At 43.1% G+C, this 22112-nt stretch overlaps 1 protein-coding gene across 1 annotated transcript; it reads right to left on the bottom strand.

Annotated features, from left to right (window-relative positions):
- Nucleotides 1-8409: 8409 nt before the first annotated feature.
- MOB3C (MOB kinase activator 3C) lies at nt 8410-21667 on the bottom strand. Its single transcript, XM_033152222.1, has 3 exons — nt 21211-21667; nt 16654-16856; nt 8410-9053 (listed from the first exon to the last, which is right to left on the bottom strand). The coding sequence occupies exons 1-3, from the start codon at nt 21626-21628 to the stop codon at nt 9024-9026; spliced, it is 651 nt and encodes a 216-aa protein (XP_033008113.1). The 5' UTR covers nt 21629-21667; the 3' UTR covers nt 8410-9023.
- Between the last annotated feature and the right edge of the window lie 445 nt (nt 21668-22112).

The raw sequence follows: 22112 nt of genomic DNA, 5'->3' as shown, positions 1-22112 counted from the left end.
CGCCCGCCTCCGCGGTTGCCACGCCGCGGCCCACTCCCGCCCCGTCGAAAGGAGCTCCCGCTTAGCCACGGGGAGGAAGGGCGAGCGAGAGAGCAAGGAGAAGCTCGCCGGCAAGCTCCCGCGCCTCAAGGGTTAAAGACTTTAAAAGGCCAGGCCAGCGCATGCCCAAGGAATGCCTTGCCGGTCGCTGGAGGAAACGGCGCACGCGCGCAAGGGCAGGCCGGGAAGGCCGGGTGGGGAGAAGTCTGTGCACATGCGCAAAACATTCCGAAACGGGCTACCTCCCTCTCTTATTGTTTGGGGTTTCTCTCTCTCTCTCTCTCTTTCGATTCCGGATGACAGACGCAATAGGAAGCCTGCGTTGCGTTGGGAGAGCAGGCGAGCTCTCCATGGCAGTGGGGATGCCAGAAACGCCGCTTTGGCCGTTGGTTACTCTACTCATAGTCCAAAAGATGTTATACATAAGCACAGATCCCACGCATCCTGGTCTGGATCCCCGCAGCCCGCTTGCTGCTCTAGCTTCTGGCCTGTGAAGTCATGGGAGAGCTAGGCTATGTTTAACTGTCATAACAAAAATCACACCCATGCAGAAGAACCCAGAAACCGCCTACATCAGGGGACTTGAGCATCTAGGGTGGGGCTAAGAAGGCCAGTGCAAATGGTCTATGAATTGACTCTTGAGCAAGCCATGAGCTTAATTAAGGTAAACCCATTGCAAAGAATAAGGGAACAGAGCAAGGCAAAAGTTGGGACCATGAGGCATTGCAGGCGGGAGTTGAACTCAGTGACCCTTGTGGTACCTTCCAACTCTACGGTTCTATGATCCTACCTTTGAAAATGTGATTATCCTAGATGTGAAATGACATCCATTCTAGGTATGAGTCAGACAACCTCACTCTTGAAAATTTATCATACCATGCTCATGCTACTTTCACCCCCTCCAAAAATCAATATGTGCTATATTTCTGCCCCTCGGCAATGTTTAGTTTTCATATTGCTGACAGCTTGCATTTGGAAAATTTCTTCACCTTCCTGCTTACTTTCTCTTCTCTTCTTGATTCACTTAATCAAGGTTGATACATTGCGTAACACATTGATTTCTTAGAGATTTGCAAGCCAGGAAGAAGAAGAAAATCACCAAGGGGCTCCAGGATTTCAGCTGCTTACCAGCCCATCATGCAAATGGAAGTTTTCACTGTTGGTTTTTGTCCTCAGGAAATTTTGTCTTCAACCAAAGTCTCCATATAAGCAATTTTTGTTTTCCAATAGGCAAGACTAACAACTAGCAGAGTGGGATGTAATGTAACTGTGTCCTGGCTATGCCCGTGACACAGTTGGATCCATTTTATTTCTGACCACAAGTAATAGTGATAGCAGACTAACCCAGCCAAGTGCTTGAGTGGAGTTAAGCAATCAGGGCTAGGAGGTTGTACCAAGAAAAAGCCCATGGTATACGGTATTAAACCTCACAGAACCTCTTGTTTGTTTGGGATTTATTATTTATTACTGTAGGAGACTGTGATTCTCTCCTGATTTGAAGCCAGTGGATTATCTAGTGCCAGGTTTCATTCTGGCTCATGTGAGGAAGCAAAGTGGATATCCTGGCACCAAAAAAACAAATCATTTTTATTGATTTTTCCAAGTTTTTACCAAATCAGCCACATTAAAACAAATTTAATACAAATTTTCCAAGAATTGGTTTCCCATTTTCCGTTCTTGATGTGTCCGAAAGTTCTTCTTGTTGCTGCATTATTTCCCTAGTTATTTCTAATTCACATTCCATCCTTTACAATGAGCCTTACATTATATTTTTAAAAAGTATTATCCTTAACCATCAGCTATCCACTTGCCAATTCCTGCGTGTACAATATTTAATATTTACAATATCTACAAGTGAGGTTAGTCAACTAATTATCATTAATTATCATTTTGGAAATTTTCATTTCTAAAATAATTTCTTTTCCTTCATTCTGCTTGTATGAAACCTAATAGTTCACATTCACTAGATGTTTCCCTCTTCTTCTTAATAGTACAATCCACACCAAAGATTCCAAATCTGAATCCTAAATTTCATCTTGTTATAACCCGTTCCTCTCTTTTGACAAGCCCTGTAACCACAGAGCATGTTCTACTCGTTTATCTCCTCCTAATAACAAGAACTTTGAACTTACAGTGGTGAAATAATACACAAAGACACCTTCATTGGAAAAGCATCACAGCCCAAGGATCTGGAGCAAGTGCTTCTGTGTCAACTTTCCCAGAGCACCTGGGAAAGGAATAACCATCCAACTTAGCCAGATGTAACTTGATTCCAGTTAAGAGTCATGAGTTTATGAATAAGCTCCTTCTGCTTTGACTAGAAATCAGACTGGTATGCTGTCTTCAACTTTGTTTGCTGTGTCACAACCCCTGACTGCTGTAGAATTCCTTTTTTTTCCCAATTCACTCTCTGAAATATACACACGTATCACTCTTGGAAAATGACCCAAAGCCTGTCTTGATCCAAGGAAAGATAGCATCTCTTCCAGCAAGGGTGTATGTGAGCAGATCACTTCCAGAAATAGCTGCTATGAACTAAAGAGGAAGAAATGTAATCGACAGACTTGTGACTCCAGTGTCAAGATCCTGTGTAATAAATCGCTTGATACTATATGTGTTCTTACTTTATTTGACACAAAGACAGCTGGCTTTGCTGAAGGCAGTAACCCATTCTAAAGTGGCTTTCCAAGCAATGTGGGGGGGTTTTCAACTTAAAAAAATATTGAGGAGAAGGAAATCCAAGCCTGTGTTATTATCCTTGGTCAGCTATGATCTCACTAGCTCTATTGACTTAAATCCTCATATTACAAAGGAAACCTGAAGTCCATCATGAGTGTTTACCTAAGGAGGAAGCAAGAATGTGCCTCTTGTTTCATTGCAACTAATGCCAAGAAAAGACATAATGTTGCATCCAACATTAGCTCTACTCAAAGAAGCACAGTGAAATAAATGGCATTGACTCGCTTAGGTCCATTGATTTCAATGGGTCTATTCTGAACCCATAAATTGCAAAAGAGTTCAATTTTCCTTTCTCCCCATTCCCCTCCCCACAAATCTTCTCTGGAATCCCTTAATGGTGCGGAGGAGAGGTAGAAGCAGCCTAGCTGTGCAGGAGGATGCCTGCCCATTCTAAGGTATCTCATCCACATCCCTTAACAGGGCTGCCTTCAGGTATTTTCTGAATGTCAAGTAGTTGCTTATCTCTTTGACCCCTGATGGGAGGGCGTTCCACAGGACGGGTGTCACTACCGAGAAGGCCCTCTGCCTGGTTCCCTGTAGCTTTGCTTCTTGCAGTGAGGGAACCACCAGAAGGCCCTCAGCGTTGGATCTCCGTGTCCAGGCTGAACGATGGAGGTGGAGACACTCCTTCAGGTATACAGGACCGAGGCCGTTTAGGGCTTTAAAGGTCAGCACCAACACTTTGAATTGTGCTCAGAATCGTACTGGAAGCCAATGTAGATCTCATTCCTGAGAATTGACTGATTGTTCTTTACCTCATGGGCTTGTCCTGGGCAATATTTCTGAAAAGGTCTGCAGTATTTTCCAAAAGCCATCCATGTAACCATTCCATTTTAGCCATGAGCAGCCACTATCAGACACATGTGTGTACATGTACTCACAAATGCTCAAAAGTTGATTCCAAGAATGCCTGTATTAAGAAACTTTAGACTGATTTTATATTTTGCGGCATTAATCTAGTCTAGTTCTGATGTTAAAAACATTTCCTTATTGCTATCTTAATATAACACGTTAGGAAAAAAGTAGTAATACAGAAATAGTGCTTAGTGCCGTCTACAACCAGTCACTGGCAGCCCAAAAGGAACCTTCTGCAAGTCTCAAGTTGTTGTATTGTGTATCCAAAAGACCACAGGCACAAAGCAGTGCTACTTAAGTTCCATACATTCTTTGCATTTGGTGGCCCAGGTTTTAAACTGGCTACTTAAACTTACACTATTATTTATTATCCACGTGTGGTGATGCCAGAGGGGAAAAGCGCTCAGGAAATTGCAAAGAAATAGAAACACAAGATTTGGAGCCAGCATAAATGAACATTGAGTTTTTTGAAAGGTGCGGTGTGAAGTTTCATATGGAGAGTTTAGCAGAAAACACTCTAAGGCAGTGTTCTGCCGTGATTTGACCTGTGCAACAGTGTTTTCCCCACTCAGCATAGAGCTCCCCAACCTGCAATAGCACATTTCTTCCTAAAACATTTCCAACTGACTCCACCAGAGAGAAAGTGGCAATTGCCCTTTTTTATTTGAAGAAGGGTGTGGGCAAAAGGTGGGGGGTTGCTAAAGTGACCTGGATAAAGGCAGAAGGGAGGAAGTTAAACGGGAAGTGGATGGTGCTGAAGCGGGAGTGGAAGCACAAAGAAATGTGAAGCAGGGCCTGTTGTGTAAGCACATCCTGCAAACAACAGAATGCACTCACTCCCAGACTCTTACCTAGCTAAATGAATGGAGTGACATGCACTTAGATAAGAAAATTCAGAAGGAGGAACCATTCAGAGCTTTAGAAGACAAGGTACAGAAAAACATTTCTCAGACACAGGAATTTATTGTGACAAAAGTAGAAATATATGGTTATGTATATGGTTATATAATGTATAGTCCCAAATAAGTTCTGCTGGTGTCACAGAATGAGAGAGACTCAAGGAATCATATAAGCTAGGTGTGGGCAGATTTCAGGCTTTGGGGGATCTACTTTGTTTTTTTCCAAGAACCACAAAGTCAACTAATGGGAGAGTCGCCCATCACAAAATAGGGAGTGGGGTTCACCTGGAAAATGGTAGCGTAGCAGCTAGAGCAAATTACTTTCATGAGAAAACACCGGAATGGCCTACATCTGAGTTGCTATAGATAGGAGAGTCTAAGAGCCTACATTGCAGGCTAAAGAGTCTTTTGTTGCTGCTGTTACTAGACCACTGGGAGCCCAGATCCCTTGCTCATCTACTTCAAATCATCCAGCAATCTACAAGCAGATTCTTTTTATCTTCTATTCATGCTACCTGCTGCAGGGATAGGGAGCCTGTGGTCCTCCAAATGTTGTTGGGGGGGGGTCAATCCCAGTCAGCATACCCAAGTGTCAGAGATAATGGGAACTGTAGTTGTGGTCAGGGTGTGTGGGTGATGTTTCTATGGAGACCTACAAACCAAGTCAGAACTTTTCCAGTTGCTCAAATAGAAGCTTCCTTGCTTAAAATCTACATGTCAGCTTTCCCCTTTGCATCAAAGCACTTGTGTCAAGATACACACAGAAATTAATAACACTATATTATCTGTAGTTGCTGATAAATGGTGCAAGAAAAATGGTCGTATCAGCATCCAAGCCTCATAAACAAAGTCTCAGTGGGAAGGCACAGAACATGAAGAGGGAAAAATGGTTCCCAATCAATATAACCATAGACGTCCAATGCAATTTAGGATGACACATTTTGAGTTAAGGACTGAGTCAATTGTGCTGAAACATGTCTGTACCAAGGGAAAGTATGATACGTTTTCAAAAAAAGCATTTCGCTTTTCTCCCACTGACATTGATAAACAGACTTATGGAATGGTAGAGCTGGAAAAACCAGGAAGTCAAGTAATCTAGCTTGTTTATAATGAATCAGAATTGTCCTCCTACAGCAACACCCAGGTCTAGTAGTTTAGTTCATCCAATGTGAATACCCTTGGATTGCTGTAACTAGGTCATAAAACACTAACAGTTAAAGTCAGGGTTCTGTAAAACACACCCACACAACACTGTTGTTGTCTATACATTGCTGGTTTAAAATGCAGTTAGGTCATTATTTTCCCTAACTTGGATTGAAGGTGGTTTTAGGGAAAACACATCAAACCACACTATTCCACAAGAAACAACAGGGCAGATACAAGCAGTGGAGGCTGGTCCACTAGGGCATAGTCTTCCCAAGAAGAATGACAAGAAATGTTTTTTAAAATCCCCCACAAAATCTCAAAGCTACACACTATTCATTGTGCCACACACATTTTATAATTCTATTTGAGCTCAGAGAAGTTCTGCAAACATTTCTGTCAATCTACTGTTCTCTGGTCAATCAGCTCTTACTAGAGAAAGAGCAAGCAAGCGAGAGTGATTCTCTTCCTGTAATAAGTATCTGTTAACTGGGAGAAGAGTTGGTGGGTTGTGTATGTGTTGCAGCAAACTCTGTATTAACCATTTCCCTGTTGGAAACAAACCAGTGATCAACTCAGATTTCAACAGGTGTGGCAAGCCCACAGCCTATAGGCTGGCTCAGACCTGCCAAGAGCCCTCAAATTGCCCACGAATGCCCCAGCCAAGTGGGTATCTTGCAAAGGAGTGGTCCTTCCTGTTTCCTGAGCAACCACATACTAGGAGTGCAAGAAGGAGAAGAGGTGCCTTTGAAAGGTCGGGAAGAGGCACCATTGGAAAGCATCTCACTTCTTGCTGTAGTGAAAAAGATAGTGTCTCACTCCTCACCACAGTGCTGCAGTTGGTGGTGGTGGCAAGCGCTGTCTTTCTGAAACACTTTCTCAGCATTTGAGAGAGAAAGTGAATGGTGCATGGTCTAAATATGGTCTAAATATGTTCTGTATATGTGGTGAGGGTACATGCACACACGTAATATATGTTTGGCACACCCTCCACTGCCTTGCGGCCCTTGGTGATGTGGCCGATTTCCAACAATGCCTTCATACCAATAACACCTTCAGGCTGAAAAAGATTAATCATCCCGGTCTATGGGAGATGACATCATCAAGAGAAACCCATGAAGCCATTTTGGGTGGCTTATCAAGAATCCATAGCAAGAATCAGTGAATCCGTAGAGAACAGCAGATTTATGATTGCTTCAGAACATGTCTGCTGGAAGCATGTTGAAGGGTTGCACAACAAATAACTAAAACCACATTATCACTAGGCCGATTGGGTTATGTCGGTTTCGGCCCAAATATTTTTAAGCATCTCAACGCGCTCATGAAAGAACGAAGGCTGAAATGCGGCCGACGAAAAAGTTGACAATGACCTTTGGGTGGTGAAGCTGTTGAAAAAATTAAAGCAAGGGGGAAATACCAAAGAACTACGAATAAGAATATCTAACACTTTAGTTTTTCTTTTCTTAGCAGAAATTATTGTGGTAGCACTGGTGTGCATTGGTCTTTATCTCCTTGCATCCGTTTCTTTTTTTTTATTGGGAGAAGACACATATAAGATACAGGTTTTTCATGACACAAATAAGTAATGATTTTCTTTCTCTGCTTGCTTACCTGGAGAAAATATAACATAAGGATTTTTAATGTCGCAAATAAGTGCTGTCAGTTCAAAAAAAATAGTATCTGTGCAATTTTAATATTTAAACTTCACTGACAGAAAAAGTAGGACAACCCAAGATATAAATATTGTTGTAGAAAGTATAAAATCTTGAGTAATAAAAGTCATCTATGCATATGGCTCAGGTCACTTAAGGAAAAAACTGAAGAAAAAATATTGTTCCCTCCCTTCTCAAAAGAAGAGAGTAGCAGTCAATGGGGAAATGATCATTGGGTTTTATGGGGAAGGAAGACTCATGGCTCAGTGGTAGACCACACATTTTGAATGTAGGAAAATCCCAGGTTCAATTCTTGACCCCTCCATTTAAATAGCACAGCTCTATACATGCTTATTCAGAAATAGCCCCCACTGTGTTCAAGGGGGGCTAACTTCTAGAAAGTGTGTTTAGGGTTGCAGCTAAAGTATCGTCAATAACTGTCGAGTCACCACCAGCTGGGGTAGGGAGTCTTGGGCTAGAGGAACCATTGATTTGACTCCTTCTAAAGCAGTTTGTATTTTCTATAGTTTCAAAAAAATGCATCAAAGTTCCTCAAAAGTACAAGATCTGCATGCTCCATAACTTCAATTCTCTTTAGCAACTGTTGATTGTTTTATGGCACTGATTCCATTTCTGGGATTGGTATCAGTCTTCGTAGGCCTTGTGTCTCCCCCTCAGCACCCTGGCTCATTTACTTGTGCAACCTGAAGAGATGTGTTCTGCTGGCACCTTACTGCGATGCTCCTGCCTTCTGTTTTTGATGTACTGGACTGCAAATATTTACATGCGGGCTGTTGTGTGGATGCTCTGTAAGCTGAGGAAAAACTGAAGCAAATTGTTGTTTCATTCCACCCAGTTCTAATACCTCCATTTATGAACTTAATTCATTCCGGAGGTCCGTTCTTAACCTGAAACCGTTCTTATCCTGAGGCGCTTCCGCTAATGGGGCCTCCTGCTGGCATGCAACTTCCACTCGCATCCTGGGGCAAAGTTCACTACCCGGAACACCTACTTCCAGGTTAGCGGAGCTCGTTACCCGAAGCGTTTGTAAGGAGGACGGTACATAACCTGAGGTTCCACTGTACTATTATTTTCTACAAATGACATCTTACAGGGGGGAAATGTTTTTCCAATCCAGCATTTCCAGTAGTCTGGTATCTTCCTAGCATCTCTGGTTCTCCTGACGAAAGCATATAGAGAGAGGAATAATCAGTAACTCATTTTAAAAAAAATGGAGGAGGATAGGGCGATAGTGAACCATTTCCCCCCAATACAGTACAAGGCAGGGCATGTTCCTTGTGAACCTTCTTCACTTTGATAGACTAAAGGGGATGTACGTAGTCTTCTGTGTGGAATACATTCATCATTTTTCTTCTGGTCCCGGTGGAGGAATTCTCAGGTTATTTCCTCCTTTGCTCTTCAAAAAAGTGTGAAACAACTTAGGAGGAGGTGGGTCTCTGGAGGACAAAATGAAACCAAAATGACACACAGCTACAGCCACTAGGGCAGAGTACAAGAGACAGGAACATAATGTTATTGGGTCCATATGTCTACTGGCCCTACTGGGGTCCACTATTTCCAAACGTTTCGGTCCCTGGAACACAAAGTTCCTCATATTCTCAGCAGTAGTCGTTCAGATCACCGTGTGAGGCCCTCATGAGGACTGTTTGTCCGTTCAAATGATGCCAGAATGATCTTAATGGCAAATCCTTTCTGTCATTTCTTTCTGTGAGGGGAAAAAGAAAAGAAATGTAATTTATTTATTTATTTTTGAAGAAGTCTGTGTTCACAAAACCTTTAGGAAAACAACCGTATGATTCAACATGGTGTACAAAGGACCTTGAATCTCTCATAGGGTTGTGACCTTTGAAAGTCATTACGGATGGTCTGGCCACTCATCCCATCAGTGACGCAGAATGGGTACGGTATCAAGAGGCTTTCTGTTACCAAGTTATAATCTAGGGTATTTAATCATTGCATACAAAAGTGGAAAATAGCCTACTAATGCGTAGTAATAACTATATCCCTTTATTATTCTACACTGTAATTTTAGCTTTCATAGCAGATAGGACAAAAAAAAATGTGGCAGGTGTTATACCATCTTCCAGGCAATAAGTCTTAAAATTTATCTGGATATGCTGCATTTCTACAACCAAACAAAGAATCCGTTTTGTAGTCCAATTTTCTAGGGATACATTTGAAAAGCATAGTTGCTGGCACACTTTGCTGCCTACAGGAGCCTACTCCCACCCACACCCCCAACATATTTTCCCCAAACTGAAACAATATTTAATTGGTCAGACAGCTAGGCCTTCTCCCCAAAATACATTTTGATGGAGAGGGGATTCCAAAATGTGAACAGTCTATAAACATTATCAGTGGATGACCACCCCTACCACTGAGGGTCCCCTGTGCAGTATTTATTTATTACATTTTTATACCCCTGAATTATTCTAATTTCTAACTGGCATAAAACAGTGCCTCTGATACTCAACCCACAAAGCAAGTCTTAGGAGGAGACCTTGCTCAACGGTATTAAAAGCTGCCAACAGAATAAGAAGTAAGAGCAGAGTCACAGACCCCTGCTCTGCATTTTCTCAATGCAGGTGATCCATTAGCCAAAGCTAATTCAGTCTCAAAACCACGGCTGAACCCAGAGAGTCTGTATCCTTTAAGAACTGCTGGAACTGCTCTGTCACCACATTCTCTACTACCATACTCAAGATAACGGGACAGCAGTTATTGCCAGCTGCAGGGTCCCAGGGTGGGAAGTCAATACCCTGCTGTTTAAGGACAGCCTATGCTGCTTCAGCATATAGCGTGAATTAGGTGCAAAGGTTCCCTTCCCCCAACAGACTGTTCCTTTGATAGAAGGGCTCCTTTTGTATCCCCATACTGCACATAGGAGGGAAAGGGACTTGCCCTTCACCACCTAAATAAATTCATGATTTCAGCCTGGTGCACAATCTTCCAGTCTGATTAAATTGGTTTTATCTGATGGATGTTTGCAATATTTCATCGAATGTGTCAGTTAATGCCAGGGAAATATATGACTCAAAACTCTGGATTAATCTGTTGCATAAAAAATAAAATAAAATAAATCCCCCTTCACTTATTTCACAATAAACTCTTAATGTTTTTGTAAGAAATCTTGAGACAATGCAGCGATTTTTTTTTTCCTTGGTAGACATTATTACTTTTCTAAATTGATTTCAACTTAAAACAGCCTAAAGCGTTTAGGTTTGAAAGAAATAAGATTCTGAAGCAAGACACAGGAAACAAAAAATAGGACAGAATTTCAGTGTCTCTTTGAGTTGCCTTGGTGATAACCAAAAGGGTCAACAGAAGCTGATAATCCACAAAGGGTTGTGTTGGGCCTGAAAAGAATCCAATTTCAACTTCTTCGCTGTTTTCCTTTAATACCACGAAGAAAGCATAGGCAACAAAAGGAAATATGCACAATATGTGTAAAAGGGAGTTAAAAACAACATCCTATCAAATATCACTTGGCAAGAAGAAAGGAGGTTGAACTGGTGAGTGACATTTACATATAAAGAGTTCTGGAGTTTGGATTTATATAGCCATGTGTTTTATGTGCAAAGGATTGAGGAGCATGGGAAGAAACGTCATTTGTGAATGACGATGGAGAGAGTCTCTTTATGATATTTGAGCAGTGTGATATTGAAAGAGAAGCTTACACAACTCAACGAAAGCTTATCATCTGATAATCACCAGGTGAACTGCTCATGTGAATTCACCAGAAGCAAATCCATAGTAATAGAGGCACCAATATAAATGAATTATTGTGGCATGTGATCAGTCACTTGTCTAAATCAGGAGTGATGAACCTTCAACCTGTGGACCAATCTTGGCCAGATCGGGAGTGTGTGTGTGTGTGTGTGTGTGTGTGAAATTTGGCTTGTAAGATCATTTCTAAAGAAACCACACCCACCTGCCAATCAGCTGATTACACTCCAAGGGTGGGTGACCTCAGTCGCTAGCAGGCTGGTAGGAGTTGATCCTCTTCCCTTTCTGGTAAATCATGCATGCAGCCAAAGCAGTAGGATTTAACTCCAGCTCATCAGCTGATGGGCAGGGGTTAAATCCTGCTTAGTTCAGCTGTGCATGCCTGTTCCTTGTTGGGAACAGGCTCACAGAGCCAAATCTCAGTGCGGGGCTCTTTGAAAGCCCTTTTGCCAACAACCCCAAACTGCTTTTTAGACCTCCAAGTTTCAGTCCTATTCTTGGGGCATCCATGGTCATGACAAACCATTTTTCTGGGTTTTCTGCCATGCTCATAAGCTGACATTTTCTTTGCTGTCACAAACATTCTAAATGCCGGCGGAAGTAGGAATTAGCAAATCTGAACTTCATAGTCTTTGGGTTGCATTCGACACTGCATAAGCAGAAGTCCACGTGTGCAACAGTGTTTCCCCCCATGCTCCCACAAGACCCACTCCGGAGGGTTCCCCAACTCTCTGATGCATATTTTGAGCATGTGCATAGGGCTGCAGGGGAGAGGAGGGGGACGTTCAATTGCACAAACAGAATTCTGCTGCTTGAGTGGAACAGTAGTGTTGGATACAACACTTTGAAAATACGTCAGACCATCTATGAATTGCCACAATAGAGTTACTAAGGGCAGCAGGAGGGGTGGAGAGACAGCCAACCACATACGAAGGGGTGATGTCAGCTGGTTCCAAATAGATTCTTTTGAAGAAGGCTTCGATCTGAGGACAATGGCTGCGCTCCTTTATCTCAGGTCGGGGACAGAGAGTGGTGCTAGGGAGGGAATTGTCGCCGCGACACTCCTTGGTGTGTGGAGTTCCGCAGGGCACAATCCTTTCCCCGATGCTTTTTAATATCTTTATGCGCCCTCTTGCCCAGATTGTCCGGAGTTTCGGGCTGGGCTGTCATCAATATGCTGATGACACCCAGCTTTTTCTGTTGATGGAAGGCCGCCCTGACTCGGTCCCAGACACACTGGCCAGGTGCTTGGAGGCTGTGGCTGCATGGATGCGTGGGAGCCGGTTGAAGTTAAACCCTTCGAAGACAGAGGTCCTCTGGCTGGGTCGGGACGACATGGGGTTGGGAGGCCAACTCCCATCTCTTGCGGGGGCCCAACTAGTGCCAGTGCCTTCCGTCAAGAGTTTGGGCGTAACCTTTGATGCCTCTCTTTCTATGGAGGCACAGGTTGCAATCACAGCAAAGGTGGCATTTTTCCATCTCCGCCGTATTAAGCGGTTGGCCCCCTACCTCTCTCGCCCTGATCTGGCCACAGTGATCCATGCGACGGTCACCTCCAGACTTGACTATTGTAACTCGCTCTACGCGGGGCTGCCCCTAAAGCTGACCCAGAAACTCCAGCGGGTGCAGAATGCCGCGGCGAGGCTCCTTACCGGGTCTTTGCCGCGGGACCACATTCATCCAGTGCTTTACCAGCTGCACTGGCTCCCGGTGGAGTACAGGATCAGGTTTAAGGTGCTGGTTTTGACCTTTAAAGCCCTATGCGGTTTGGGACCCTCGTATCTAAGGGACCGCCTCTCCTGGTATGTCCCATGTAGGACCTTAAGGTCCTCAAGTGATAATCTTTTGGAGGTCCCGAGCAACAAAGACGTTAGGTTGGCCTCAACTAGGGCCAGGGCCTTCTCAATATTGGCCCCGACTTGGTGGAATAGCCTATCACGGGAGACCAGGGCCCTGCGGGATTTGGCATCTTTCCGCAGGGCCTGCAAGACGGAGCTGTTCCACCTGGCCTTTGGGTTGGTTTCTGTTTAATATTTATGCTTCATCTTTTATTGGTGGGTTATTTTGAAATTGAGACCTGCAGTTTTAATTGAATTTTAAATTTGTATTTTAATCTGTTATTTTAAATTGATCGTTTTTATGTTTTTTGTTGTGATTTTAATTGATGTTAGCCGCCCTGAGCCCGGTTCTCTGGCTGGGAAGGGCGGGGTATAAATAAAATTATTATTATTATTATTATTATTATTAAAGGGTTAAGCCCTGGAAGCAGAAGCCCACAGCATGAGAAGCTGGAAAAGACAAGTTGCTAACATCTTGAATGTTATTAGTCCCATTCTAGCTAGTGGGCTTATTCTTGTTTCAAGCTAAATGAAAACTGAAAACATGTTCTATTATGTAACATTTGCCTGTGCACTCCAAACATTCATGACCATCCTCAAATTCTGAAGAATAACAAAAAAACAGAAACATCAATTCTAGGATTCTGTCTGCCTGGGGAACACAGTGGGAGTTTCTGCTTTTCCAATCAAGATCTCTTAACGCTTCTGTTAAAACAATATTTCCCACCCCCACAGCCTAGTCATTCCACCCACAGATTTGAAATTTTTTAAAAAATGAGATGAAGCATATTATTTGCAAGTATTCATCTCCCACTCATTTTTAGAGAGGAATATGTGTGAGCGTGTGTGTGTGTGTGTGTGTGTGGCAAAGACTAAATAATCTCCTAAACAAAAGATTTGTGCAGAGGAAAGCAGGGACATATCTAGGGGTTGGCTAGATTGGCCCCAACTAAGGGTGTAGGCCCGGTAGGGTGTTTGTGCAAAAATCATGCCTCTCTACTCTGGCTCAGAAGCAGCTGAATTTTCAGACTGGCTTTCACTTTAAGCCAATAATAATTATTTAAGCAAATAATAAAAATTAAAATTAAATTATTCTTGGCTTAAAGTGAAAGCCAGTCTGAAAATTCAGTTGCTTCTGATGCTGCTTCATTTTCTACCTTTATTTTCGCACTTCAGATTTCCAATTTCCCCACCTTTTGTTCACACTTTCTCCTACCTTCTGGGTACCACCTCCACATCAGCTTGTTTAAGTCCTTTCATTTTTCTTCCTGACACAAACAGTGACCCTTCTCTACATCAGACAACATTTGTTATGCTGAGAAGGTCCCCACAGCAGCTCCTGTCTTTCTCAGAAATAATCCAAGGCTTTGCCAATATTATTACTTGTTGCAACAAATCTGTTTCATCCTAGCAAAACAAATTATTGTTTCCTTAGGAGACACGTCTCTAAAATTAGTCTCAGGCCAAGAGAGTAAAGCCATTCATTTTATACAACCAAGTAGAATGAAGGAAATTATCTAGAGGCTCAGTTCTGAAAAAGAAGCCCAGAATGTTTAATTTAAAGTATTCCAAAACCTGTAAATTGATGGGGGAGAATCTAGCCAGGAAACAAACAAACATACAACACACAGAGAGAGAGAGAGAGAGAGAGAGAAAGAGAGAGAGAGATTTGAAGATGTCACTTTATCTCAACTCTACTTTCCCTTCTGTGAAATGGAGAAATAATGACATAATTTGAGGTTATTACCAGCTGAATTGCATCTGTTATTTCCCCTTTCCTTAAAGAATGCATGACATGAGATATTGAGGGGAAAGACTGCAGAGACATGGAGTCGGGTTGATGCCCAGATTTCAGAAGTCTTCCAATCTCTTGAAGTCTCACCTACCCTCTGGGATGTGGTGCTTCCATTTCATGCTGATCTAGCATTTCATCCACAACCACCAGGGCCAGGAAGAATTTCGGTTTTCAAAAAAATGAAATCTTTCATCTGCCTTTGTGAAATGCAGTGAAGTTTGATGCTAAAAACAGGGATTCACTTTTCTTCCTCTTATTCATAAGCTTGCATGGTTCCTCAAAGTCACAAGAGGTCATAAGCTCTGTCTCCATGCTGCAATATCATTTAGAGATGTAGCTATGCTTATAGGTTTGTCAATTCAGAGAGCACCTGAAACCATAGTTAGGAAAACCATGGTTCACACTACCATGGTTTATTATTCTGGTTTGTATTCCTGACTTAGTGATTAAATGTAGCCTTTAGTACATTTTATGTTAATACCATATTGGATGGTTACTTGCCAACTCCCTCCGTTGTTAGCTGAGGACATTTCAGTATCCTTGCTCACTAGCATACATAATAATATAATCATAACTAATGACGGGGGGGGGGAATGATTTTTTGTGATTGTGTTACATGACTGAGATAGCTCAGTTGGTAGTGCCTGGGACTCTTAATCTCAGGGTTGTGGGTTTGAGCCCTACATTGGGCAAAAGCTTCCTGCATTGCAGGCGGTTGGACTAGATGACTTTTGTGGTCCCTTCCAACTCTACAATTCTAGGATTCTATCAATTTCATAGTGAATGTGTTAGACAGACAATGCTCTCTGGACATGGATCACTTTGAAAGTGGGAATCAACTGTGTGTGTTATAATATCCCAGTACTAGAAATCAAGATAAATCCATATATTCTTTCTAGAATATATGGTTGGAAAAGATGGTACAAGGTCAGAGGCATATAAATTCATACTCGGAAACACGGCCAGCAAACAACACTAACTGGGAGTTATTGTCACTTTGCAAGGACAATTGGCGAGAAACTTCCTCTTATTATGTCTTAAGGGAAGCAGCAGGAAGGAGGGAAGTGGATTAGAATCGATTTTTGTTGTTGTTCCTTTCAGCCTCTTTGGCTTCCTGATCTTTAATTACCTTTTAGGGTCAGCTGAAATATAGCTGTTCTTATGGATGTGGAACATTGTACCCATTCCCTCATCTGTTAAGAAGCGACTAATTTTGACTATATTGCCAAAGTTTAGAGAGATCAGGATTTCAGCTGTAGCAATCATGGGGCTTGTGCATACCATTTATTTATAACAATTTATTACCCACACTCACTCTAAAGTCTCAGGGCAGGTTACAACAACTGAAACACACCATTAAAAACAGTTCAAATCAAGGATTGACCTCGGAGTCATGTGAATTGAATGCATACAGCTCTTGCAGCATCAATGCACTACACAGCCAGGAGTTGGTCCAGCTGTTTGATTGCTCCTGCATGAAAATAACATTATAAAGATGAAGATGCTAATCATCAGTTCACCCATCCTAGCTGACTCTTAAATGGAGCCATCTAAGAATACTTCCTAGACAGTGAAAAAAATATGTTTATAGTGTTAAATAGTTGATGTGATGCACATAGGCATATGGCATTCTTCTTAAGGTTGCCTGGCCAGCACTCTGCTCTGAACTCTTTATAAAACAACAACAACAGGGCAGTCTCCTGACAGCTGGGAATCTCTTTCAAGCCTTTGGAATGTGATCTCCATAAGAGCTTGGAGATGCTGACAGCCCTCCTGGTGACCCAAAGTAGCACTAACATGTAGTTTGCAGTGCAAACTTAAAGAGTTTTTGGAACTTTGCATTGGCTGCCGATGAACACTTTAAGTCTCCAGTGCTCTTCCCTCACCCAAAAGGTGTCCTTGCCAATCAGAAGCAGGGTGCGTAATAGCAGGACCAATGTTCTTACCAGAGGCTCTAATTCCCTTTGGTCGACCAAACTGAACTCGCTGATAAAGTAGTAAAAGTGCTTGTAGCAGGTGTTGACGTGAGCTTCGGCACCCATGCTGATGATGCTGTCGAAATGGTGGATGTAGACATGGACAAAGACTCTGAACAGGCGGGTGAGGATCTTGGTGCAGACCTGCTGGAAGTTCTTGGGGAAAGGAACACCTGCAAGACACAAGGGGGGGGGGTGTTCAGAGCTTTCAACACTACTCTGGGACATTAGGCTCTATTTAGGGCCTTGCATTTGTGCATCCTTCCTTTTATTCTTATTTATTTATTTATTTTTGCATTTAGGCCTCAAGGTGCTCAAGGCTGCATGCATGACTACCCCCCTCCCCATTTAACCTCACAACAGCCCTGTGAGGTAGGCTAGGCTGAGAGATGATGATTGGCATAAGGGCATCCGATGCACATCATGGCTGAGTGGGGGGTTTGAACCCTAGTCTCCCAGGTCCTAGTCCAACACTCTAACCACTCCAACGCCCTGGCTTTCTTAAGGACAACAGCTATTGTGTTCTGGTGTGCACAACAGGAGTAGCTCAGCGGTAGCCCTCCAGATATTGGTAGACTACAGCTCCCTTCACTCCTGGCCATTGGTCTTGCTGGCTGGGGCTGATGGGAGCTACAGTCCAACAGCATCTGGAAACTACCATGTTGGCTACCCCTGGGAGGTAGCATGGCCCAGAGATGCTTCCTCAAATAGTACAGAGATAACTGATTTGGTTTGTTACCCACTTCCCTAAATTCCCTGGTACAGGCACATGCTTATCACTTTTCAGTTCTGAAAAAATATTACATAGGGCTTCAAAAACATCAGTAAGCGGTCCACCAAGACCCACAGAAATTTTATAGTGGTCCAGGGTGGGGGGTGGGGTGGGGAGTTTGGGAACTGTTGCTTTAATACATGGGTCAGCAACCTTTTTCAGCCGTGGGCCAGTCCACCATCCATCAGACTATGTGGTGGGCCGGACTATATTGGGGGGGGGGATGAACGAATTCCTATGCCCCACAAATAACCCAGAGATGCATTTTAAATAAAAGGACACATTCTACTCACATAAAAACACGCTGATTCCCGGACTGTCTGAAGGCCGGACTGAGTAGGTGATTGGGCCGCATCTGGCCCACGGGTCTTAGGTTGCCTACCCCTGCTTTAGTATTTACTCAATACATGAAACCACACTAGACCTGCAGGGGGAGCTAAAGGATATCCTTAGCATTGAATGGAACAGCACACTGTTACCATTCTCATAAAAACAACTATAGCGCTACACAACTTGATCACAGAACTGGGAAACAGATGAAACAGCCCCCTAAACGATCCACCACATGTGTTCCATTGCCATGCACACTGCACAGATGAAAAGAGGAATAACCACAAACAATTAAGGGGTCTGGCAGTTACATTTTATTTTCAAGTGGGTTTCAGCTTGTCTGTTTCCCACAAATGCATTCCAGAGTCTAAAGACAAGCCTAATGAACCAATTATGCACCTGATTTTAATGAAGTCTGGAGTTGTTGGCAGGATTCATAGACACAAAGATGCACCTGCAATAAGACATGCAGGTTTCAGATGCGCTAATGACTGGGAAGTCAACAAGTGCTGTTGTTGTGCTGTCTGGAGTTTAAAAGCTCTTTTTGCTGTGACTTTGTAGAGTGGAAATAACTACAGCAGAAACACAGAACTACAAAGACCTTGAGATGGCTGCTCAGGACACTCGGGGATTGTTCTTCCACTCGAGAGTACAAATTGAAAGCACTTTGCATTAAAAGTAGAGAGTGCAAATGCTCATTTAAAGAATCAGAAAGGCTTCTTTCCATGCATTGACAAACGGCTTGTGAAAGATGGAAAGCAGTCATTCTGATGCTCTAGTTGCACAAGGATTTCAGCCAAGTATAGCCATGAAAAATGTCTAGTCAGGCTCTGTTGGAGTCCAGACAGTTTTCACATGTGCACACACTGCTATGGGCACTAGATTTGAATACCAGACTAGTCTTGTCAAATTGTGGGCTCATAAAGTCCATATTCCACCCTGGGGGATCAGCTTCTGGACAGCGTCTCTTTAAAATAGGTACATGCTTCTGCCACTGCTACATGGCCTGCGGTCCCCAGTTTGATTTCTCTTTACAGTGTAAAGGTGAAATAACTGCTGAACAGCACTTTGTATGCTGAAAATATACTGATATGAGTAGCAGTGTGGAGACCTGACTTCCCAATGCTGCATGTCACTGCCATGGGGAGGGGCGAGGCAGCTCTGGCCCCCCTCCCCTGCTGGCCGCTATTGATCAATCTCCATAGACAACAGTTTCCCCCCCAAATGAGTGAATAATTATGCACAGTTATGAAAAGTTATTAAAGTTTCAGAACTTTATAGTGAGCTTTGGTACATCATTCTAGACTTCTCTATTCCAGTGAGAGCCCTTTCTGCTGTACATTATGAACGCAAGAAGCAAATTGTCAACAGTAGATGAGCAGGCAGGAAGTGCCTGGCATGGTAGCTTGGATGCAGATAAAGGCTTCCCACAAGCCAGGAAGTGTGGTGGAAATCTGATAAGCAAGACATCCTTTTTGGTGTATGGTGGTTCAAACCTCTTGATGGCTTGCTGGCCACCCACAACCATTCTGCTCAGGAAATTCAGCCAGTGGTTGACCAGCAAACGCTAGGTTTTCTAGATCCTGCCAGCTGGTTGTTTTGGCTAGATGTCGTCGTACTGAGATTGTGTTTTGGGGTGATGATTTCCATCATCAAATGAAGTTTTCCATAGAGGCAAATTTTACTCTTTTGAACTTGTTGAATCTCCTGCGGTGGTCCATCTAGCCCAGCACCCTGTTCTCACAATGGCCAGCCAGAAGCCTGAGAGTAACCTGCAAGCACAAGAACACTCTCTCTTCCTGTGGTTTCCATCACCTGGCTATTCAGAAGCATTACTGCCTCCTACCGGCGAGGCAGAGCATAGTCATCCTGGCTAGTAGCCACTTAGAACCTTATTCTCTGCAAAAGCCGGTTCTGTCTCACTGTCATCTCTGGTCAATCAGATTTTGTATACTTTTTTTTTTTAAGCACCTACAAAGAAAGATGATAACTGGATGAGTGTGCCTACAATAGGGAGAAATGCCTCCATCATATCATCCTCTGAAAGAAACTATTGTCCGTCTGCCACATAGAACAGGGTAACAGACTGGCACTGTTTGGTTGGGGAGTTCTCTTTTGGAGACAGATGCTTTCACACAGCATCACTTAACCCAACAAGGAAATAATGAGAAGTGGTGTATTAATGCATTATAAATGAGAGGCATTAAGTGCAAATAAATTACAGGACAGAATGTTAAAGGATTTGTCTCTCCAAGCCAAGATTTTGTCCCCCCGATGCGTTCAAATGAAGCCTGGTAATGGGATTCCTTATTATTAATCACTACAAAGTAATTGTAGGAATTAGCATTTATCCAAAACAACGGCACATATACAGTGAATTTTCCCCCCCAAACCCCATGAGACATGGGCATTGTTAAGAGCTTCTCCTTATGAGTGTGTGTGTATTTTAAACCAGCACTTAATGGGAATGGTACAAGAACAGCTGCACATTGTTGCACGGCATTAATTCTGAAAGGAGATGGGGTGGCAATAACACAAGCAAGCCTTGACGAAACCAGCCAGCTGCAAAAACAACTAGAAACATGCTGTGTCAAAGTGGTTACAACGGGAGAATAACCCAAAAGGCATCATATTATCCTTCCCCCACACCACACACAAATCCTTTGCCTTCTTTGCAAAAGGGCCTTGGGGACTGAAAATGGAAACTGCAAATAGTCAGCTGTACAATGTAATCCTAGGCAGGTGAATTCAAAAGTAAGGATGGTATTCAACTAAGTTTTACTCACAGTAAGTAAAGGTAAAGGGACCCCTGACCGTTAGGCCCAGTCGCGGACGACTCTGGGACTCTGGCCAATTGACAGTACAGTGGTACCTTGGTTTTCAAACTTAATCCGTTCCAGAAGTCCGCTCCAAAACCAAAGCGTTCCAAAGCCAAGGTGCGCTTTCCCATGGAAAGTAATGCAAAATGGATTAATCCATTCCAGACATTTAAAAAAAAACTCCTAAAACAGCAACTTAACACGAATTTTACTATCTAACGAGACCATTGATCCATAAATTGAAAGCAATAAACAATGTGCTGCAGTCACACAATCAGTCAATCAATCAGTAGCTGAACTGGGTTCCACACAGTCACAAAAACAAACAAAAAAGAGCTGCAAAAACATAAACGCAAAAGACAGACAGACAGACCTCAGCTTCACACAAAAAATGGAAGTGTGGCACTCAAAACAAAGCATGTTCGGCTTCCGAAAAAAGTTTGCAAACCGGAACACTTCCTTCTGGGTTTGCAGTGTTTGGGTTCCAAGTTGTTTGAGTACCAAGGTGTTTGAGAACCAAGGTACCACTGTATTTTGAACTGGGATGGACAAAGAGTCTGACCCTGAATATGGCAGCTTCCTGCACAGCACCCATTGCCTACTCACCTATCCTGGTAGGAAATATGTCCTCGTTATTAATTAAGGTCTCAATCCAGTCCATCAGCATGCACATATACTGGGGCGCCGACAGCTTGGTGGGCCTCTTGTAGCGGTAGTCATCCTGCCACCGGTACTCATACTTGAGGCCACCCGACATGATGGGGCAGCTCTTCTCGGTACAGAATTCTGACATGGTCCCATAGATGAGATTTATCCTGTTGAAGAAGTCTACAAGGTGCACCGCGATCCAGTCGTTGATGTTCTCCCCTGGGGGAAGCTGGACCACAGCTTTCAGGTCGAGTCCCGATTTCAGAGAGGCTTGAGCTTTCTTGTGCAGCTCAAAACGCTGGGTCCCCGGCTCAAATTTCTTCCGGGGGCGGAAGGTTTTGTCTTTGTTGAAAACTTGCTTAAGGCACAAAGCCATTCTGGGCTGGAACCAGCCAGGGTGATGACAAGGAGGACCAGTCTTAAAAATTAAAATTAAAATTAAAAAAATAAATAATCAGGATGGTTCCTAAAAGATAAAATGGACATGAAGTATTTAAGTCATTTGTTTTACAGTGTACACCTTGGTTACAGTATTCAAAACTTCCATTGTCCCAGGCACATTTTGCAACAGGGAATTTCATTAATGCAAGCAGTTTCTGAGCTCTGGGCGCAGTACTGCACCTAAGCTTTCAGATTAAAACTGCAGAGTGGAAGGAAAGGAGGACCTTTTCCTGCCTCTCCACTTCCAGCTATTCTCTGAAGACATGAGAAGAGACCCACTTAAGGATATTAGGGGGGTGGGCAAGGGAAGGACTAGACCATGTGAAAAATGAACATAATATTTTAGCTGCAGTTTATTCATTTTCAGCTTTGTATTCTTGTTATAAAAAGTATGCACCCATAACCTAGGTTTAAGGTGC

This window comes from Lacerta agilis, chromosome 6 (genome assembly GCF_009819535.1).
Source record: "Lacerta agilis isolate rLacAgi1 chromosome 6, rLacAgi1.pri, whole genome shotgun sequence".
Classification (NCBI taxonomy): Eukaryota; Metazoa; Chordata; class Lepidosauria; order Squamata; family Lacertidae; genus Lacerta; species Lacerta agilis.
The sequence above is the reverse complement of the archived record's forward strand: the minus strand, read 5'-3'. Positions and strand labels throughout refer to the sequence as shown.

Coding starts and splice junctions, on each gene's coding strand:
- MOB3C (XM_033152222.1), bottom strand. CDS start 21,628: ATGGCTTTGTGCCTTAAGCAAGTTTTCAACAAAGACAAAACCTTCCGC. Junction 16,857..21,210: donor CATATTTCCTACCAGGATAG/GTGAGTAGGCAA, acceptor TGTGTCTTGCAG/GTGTTCCTTTCCCCAAGAAC. Junction 9,054..16,653: donor AAAGGGAATTAGAGCCTCTG/GTAAGAACATTG, acceptor TTCCCCTCACAG/AAAGAAATGACAGAAAGGAT.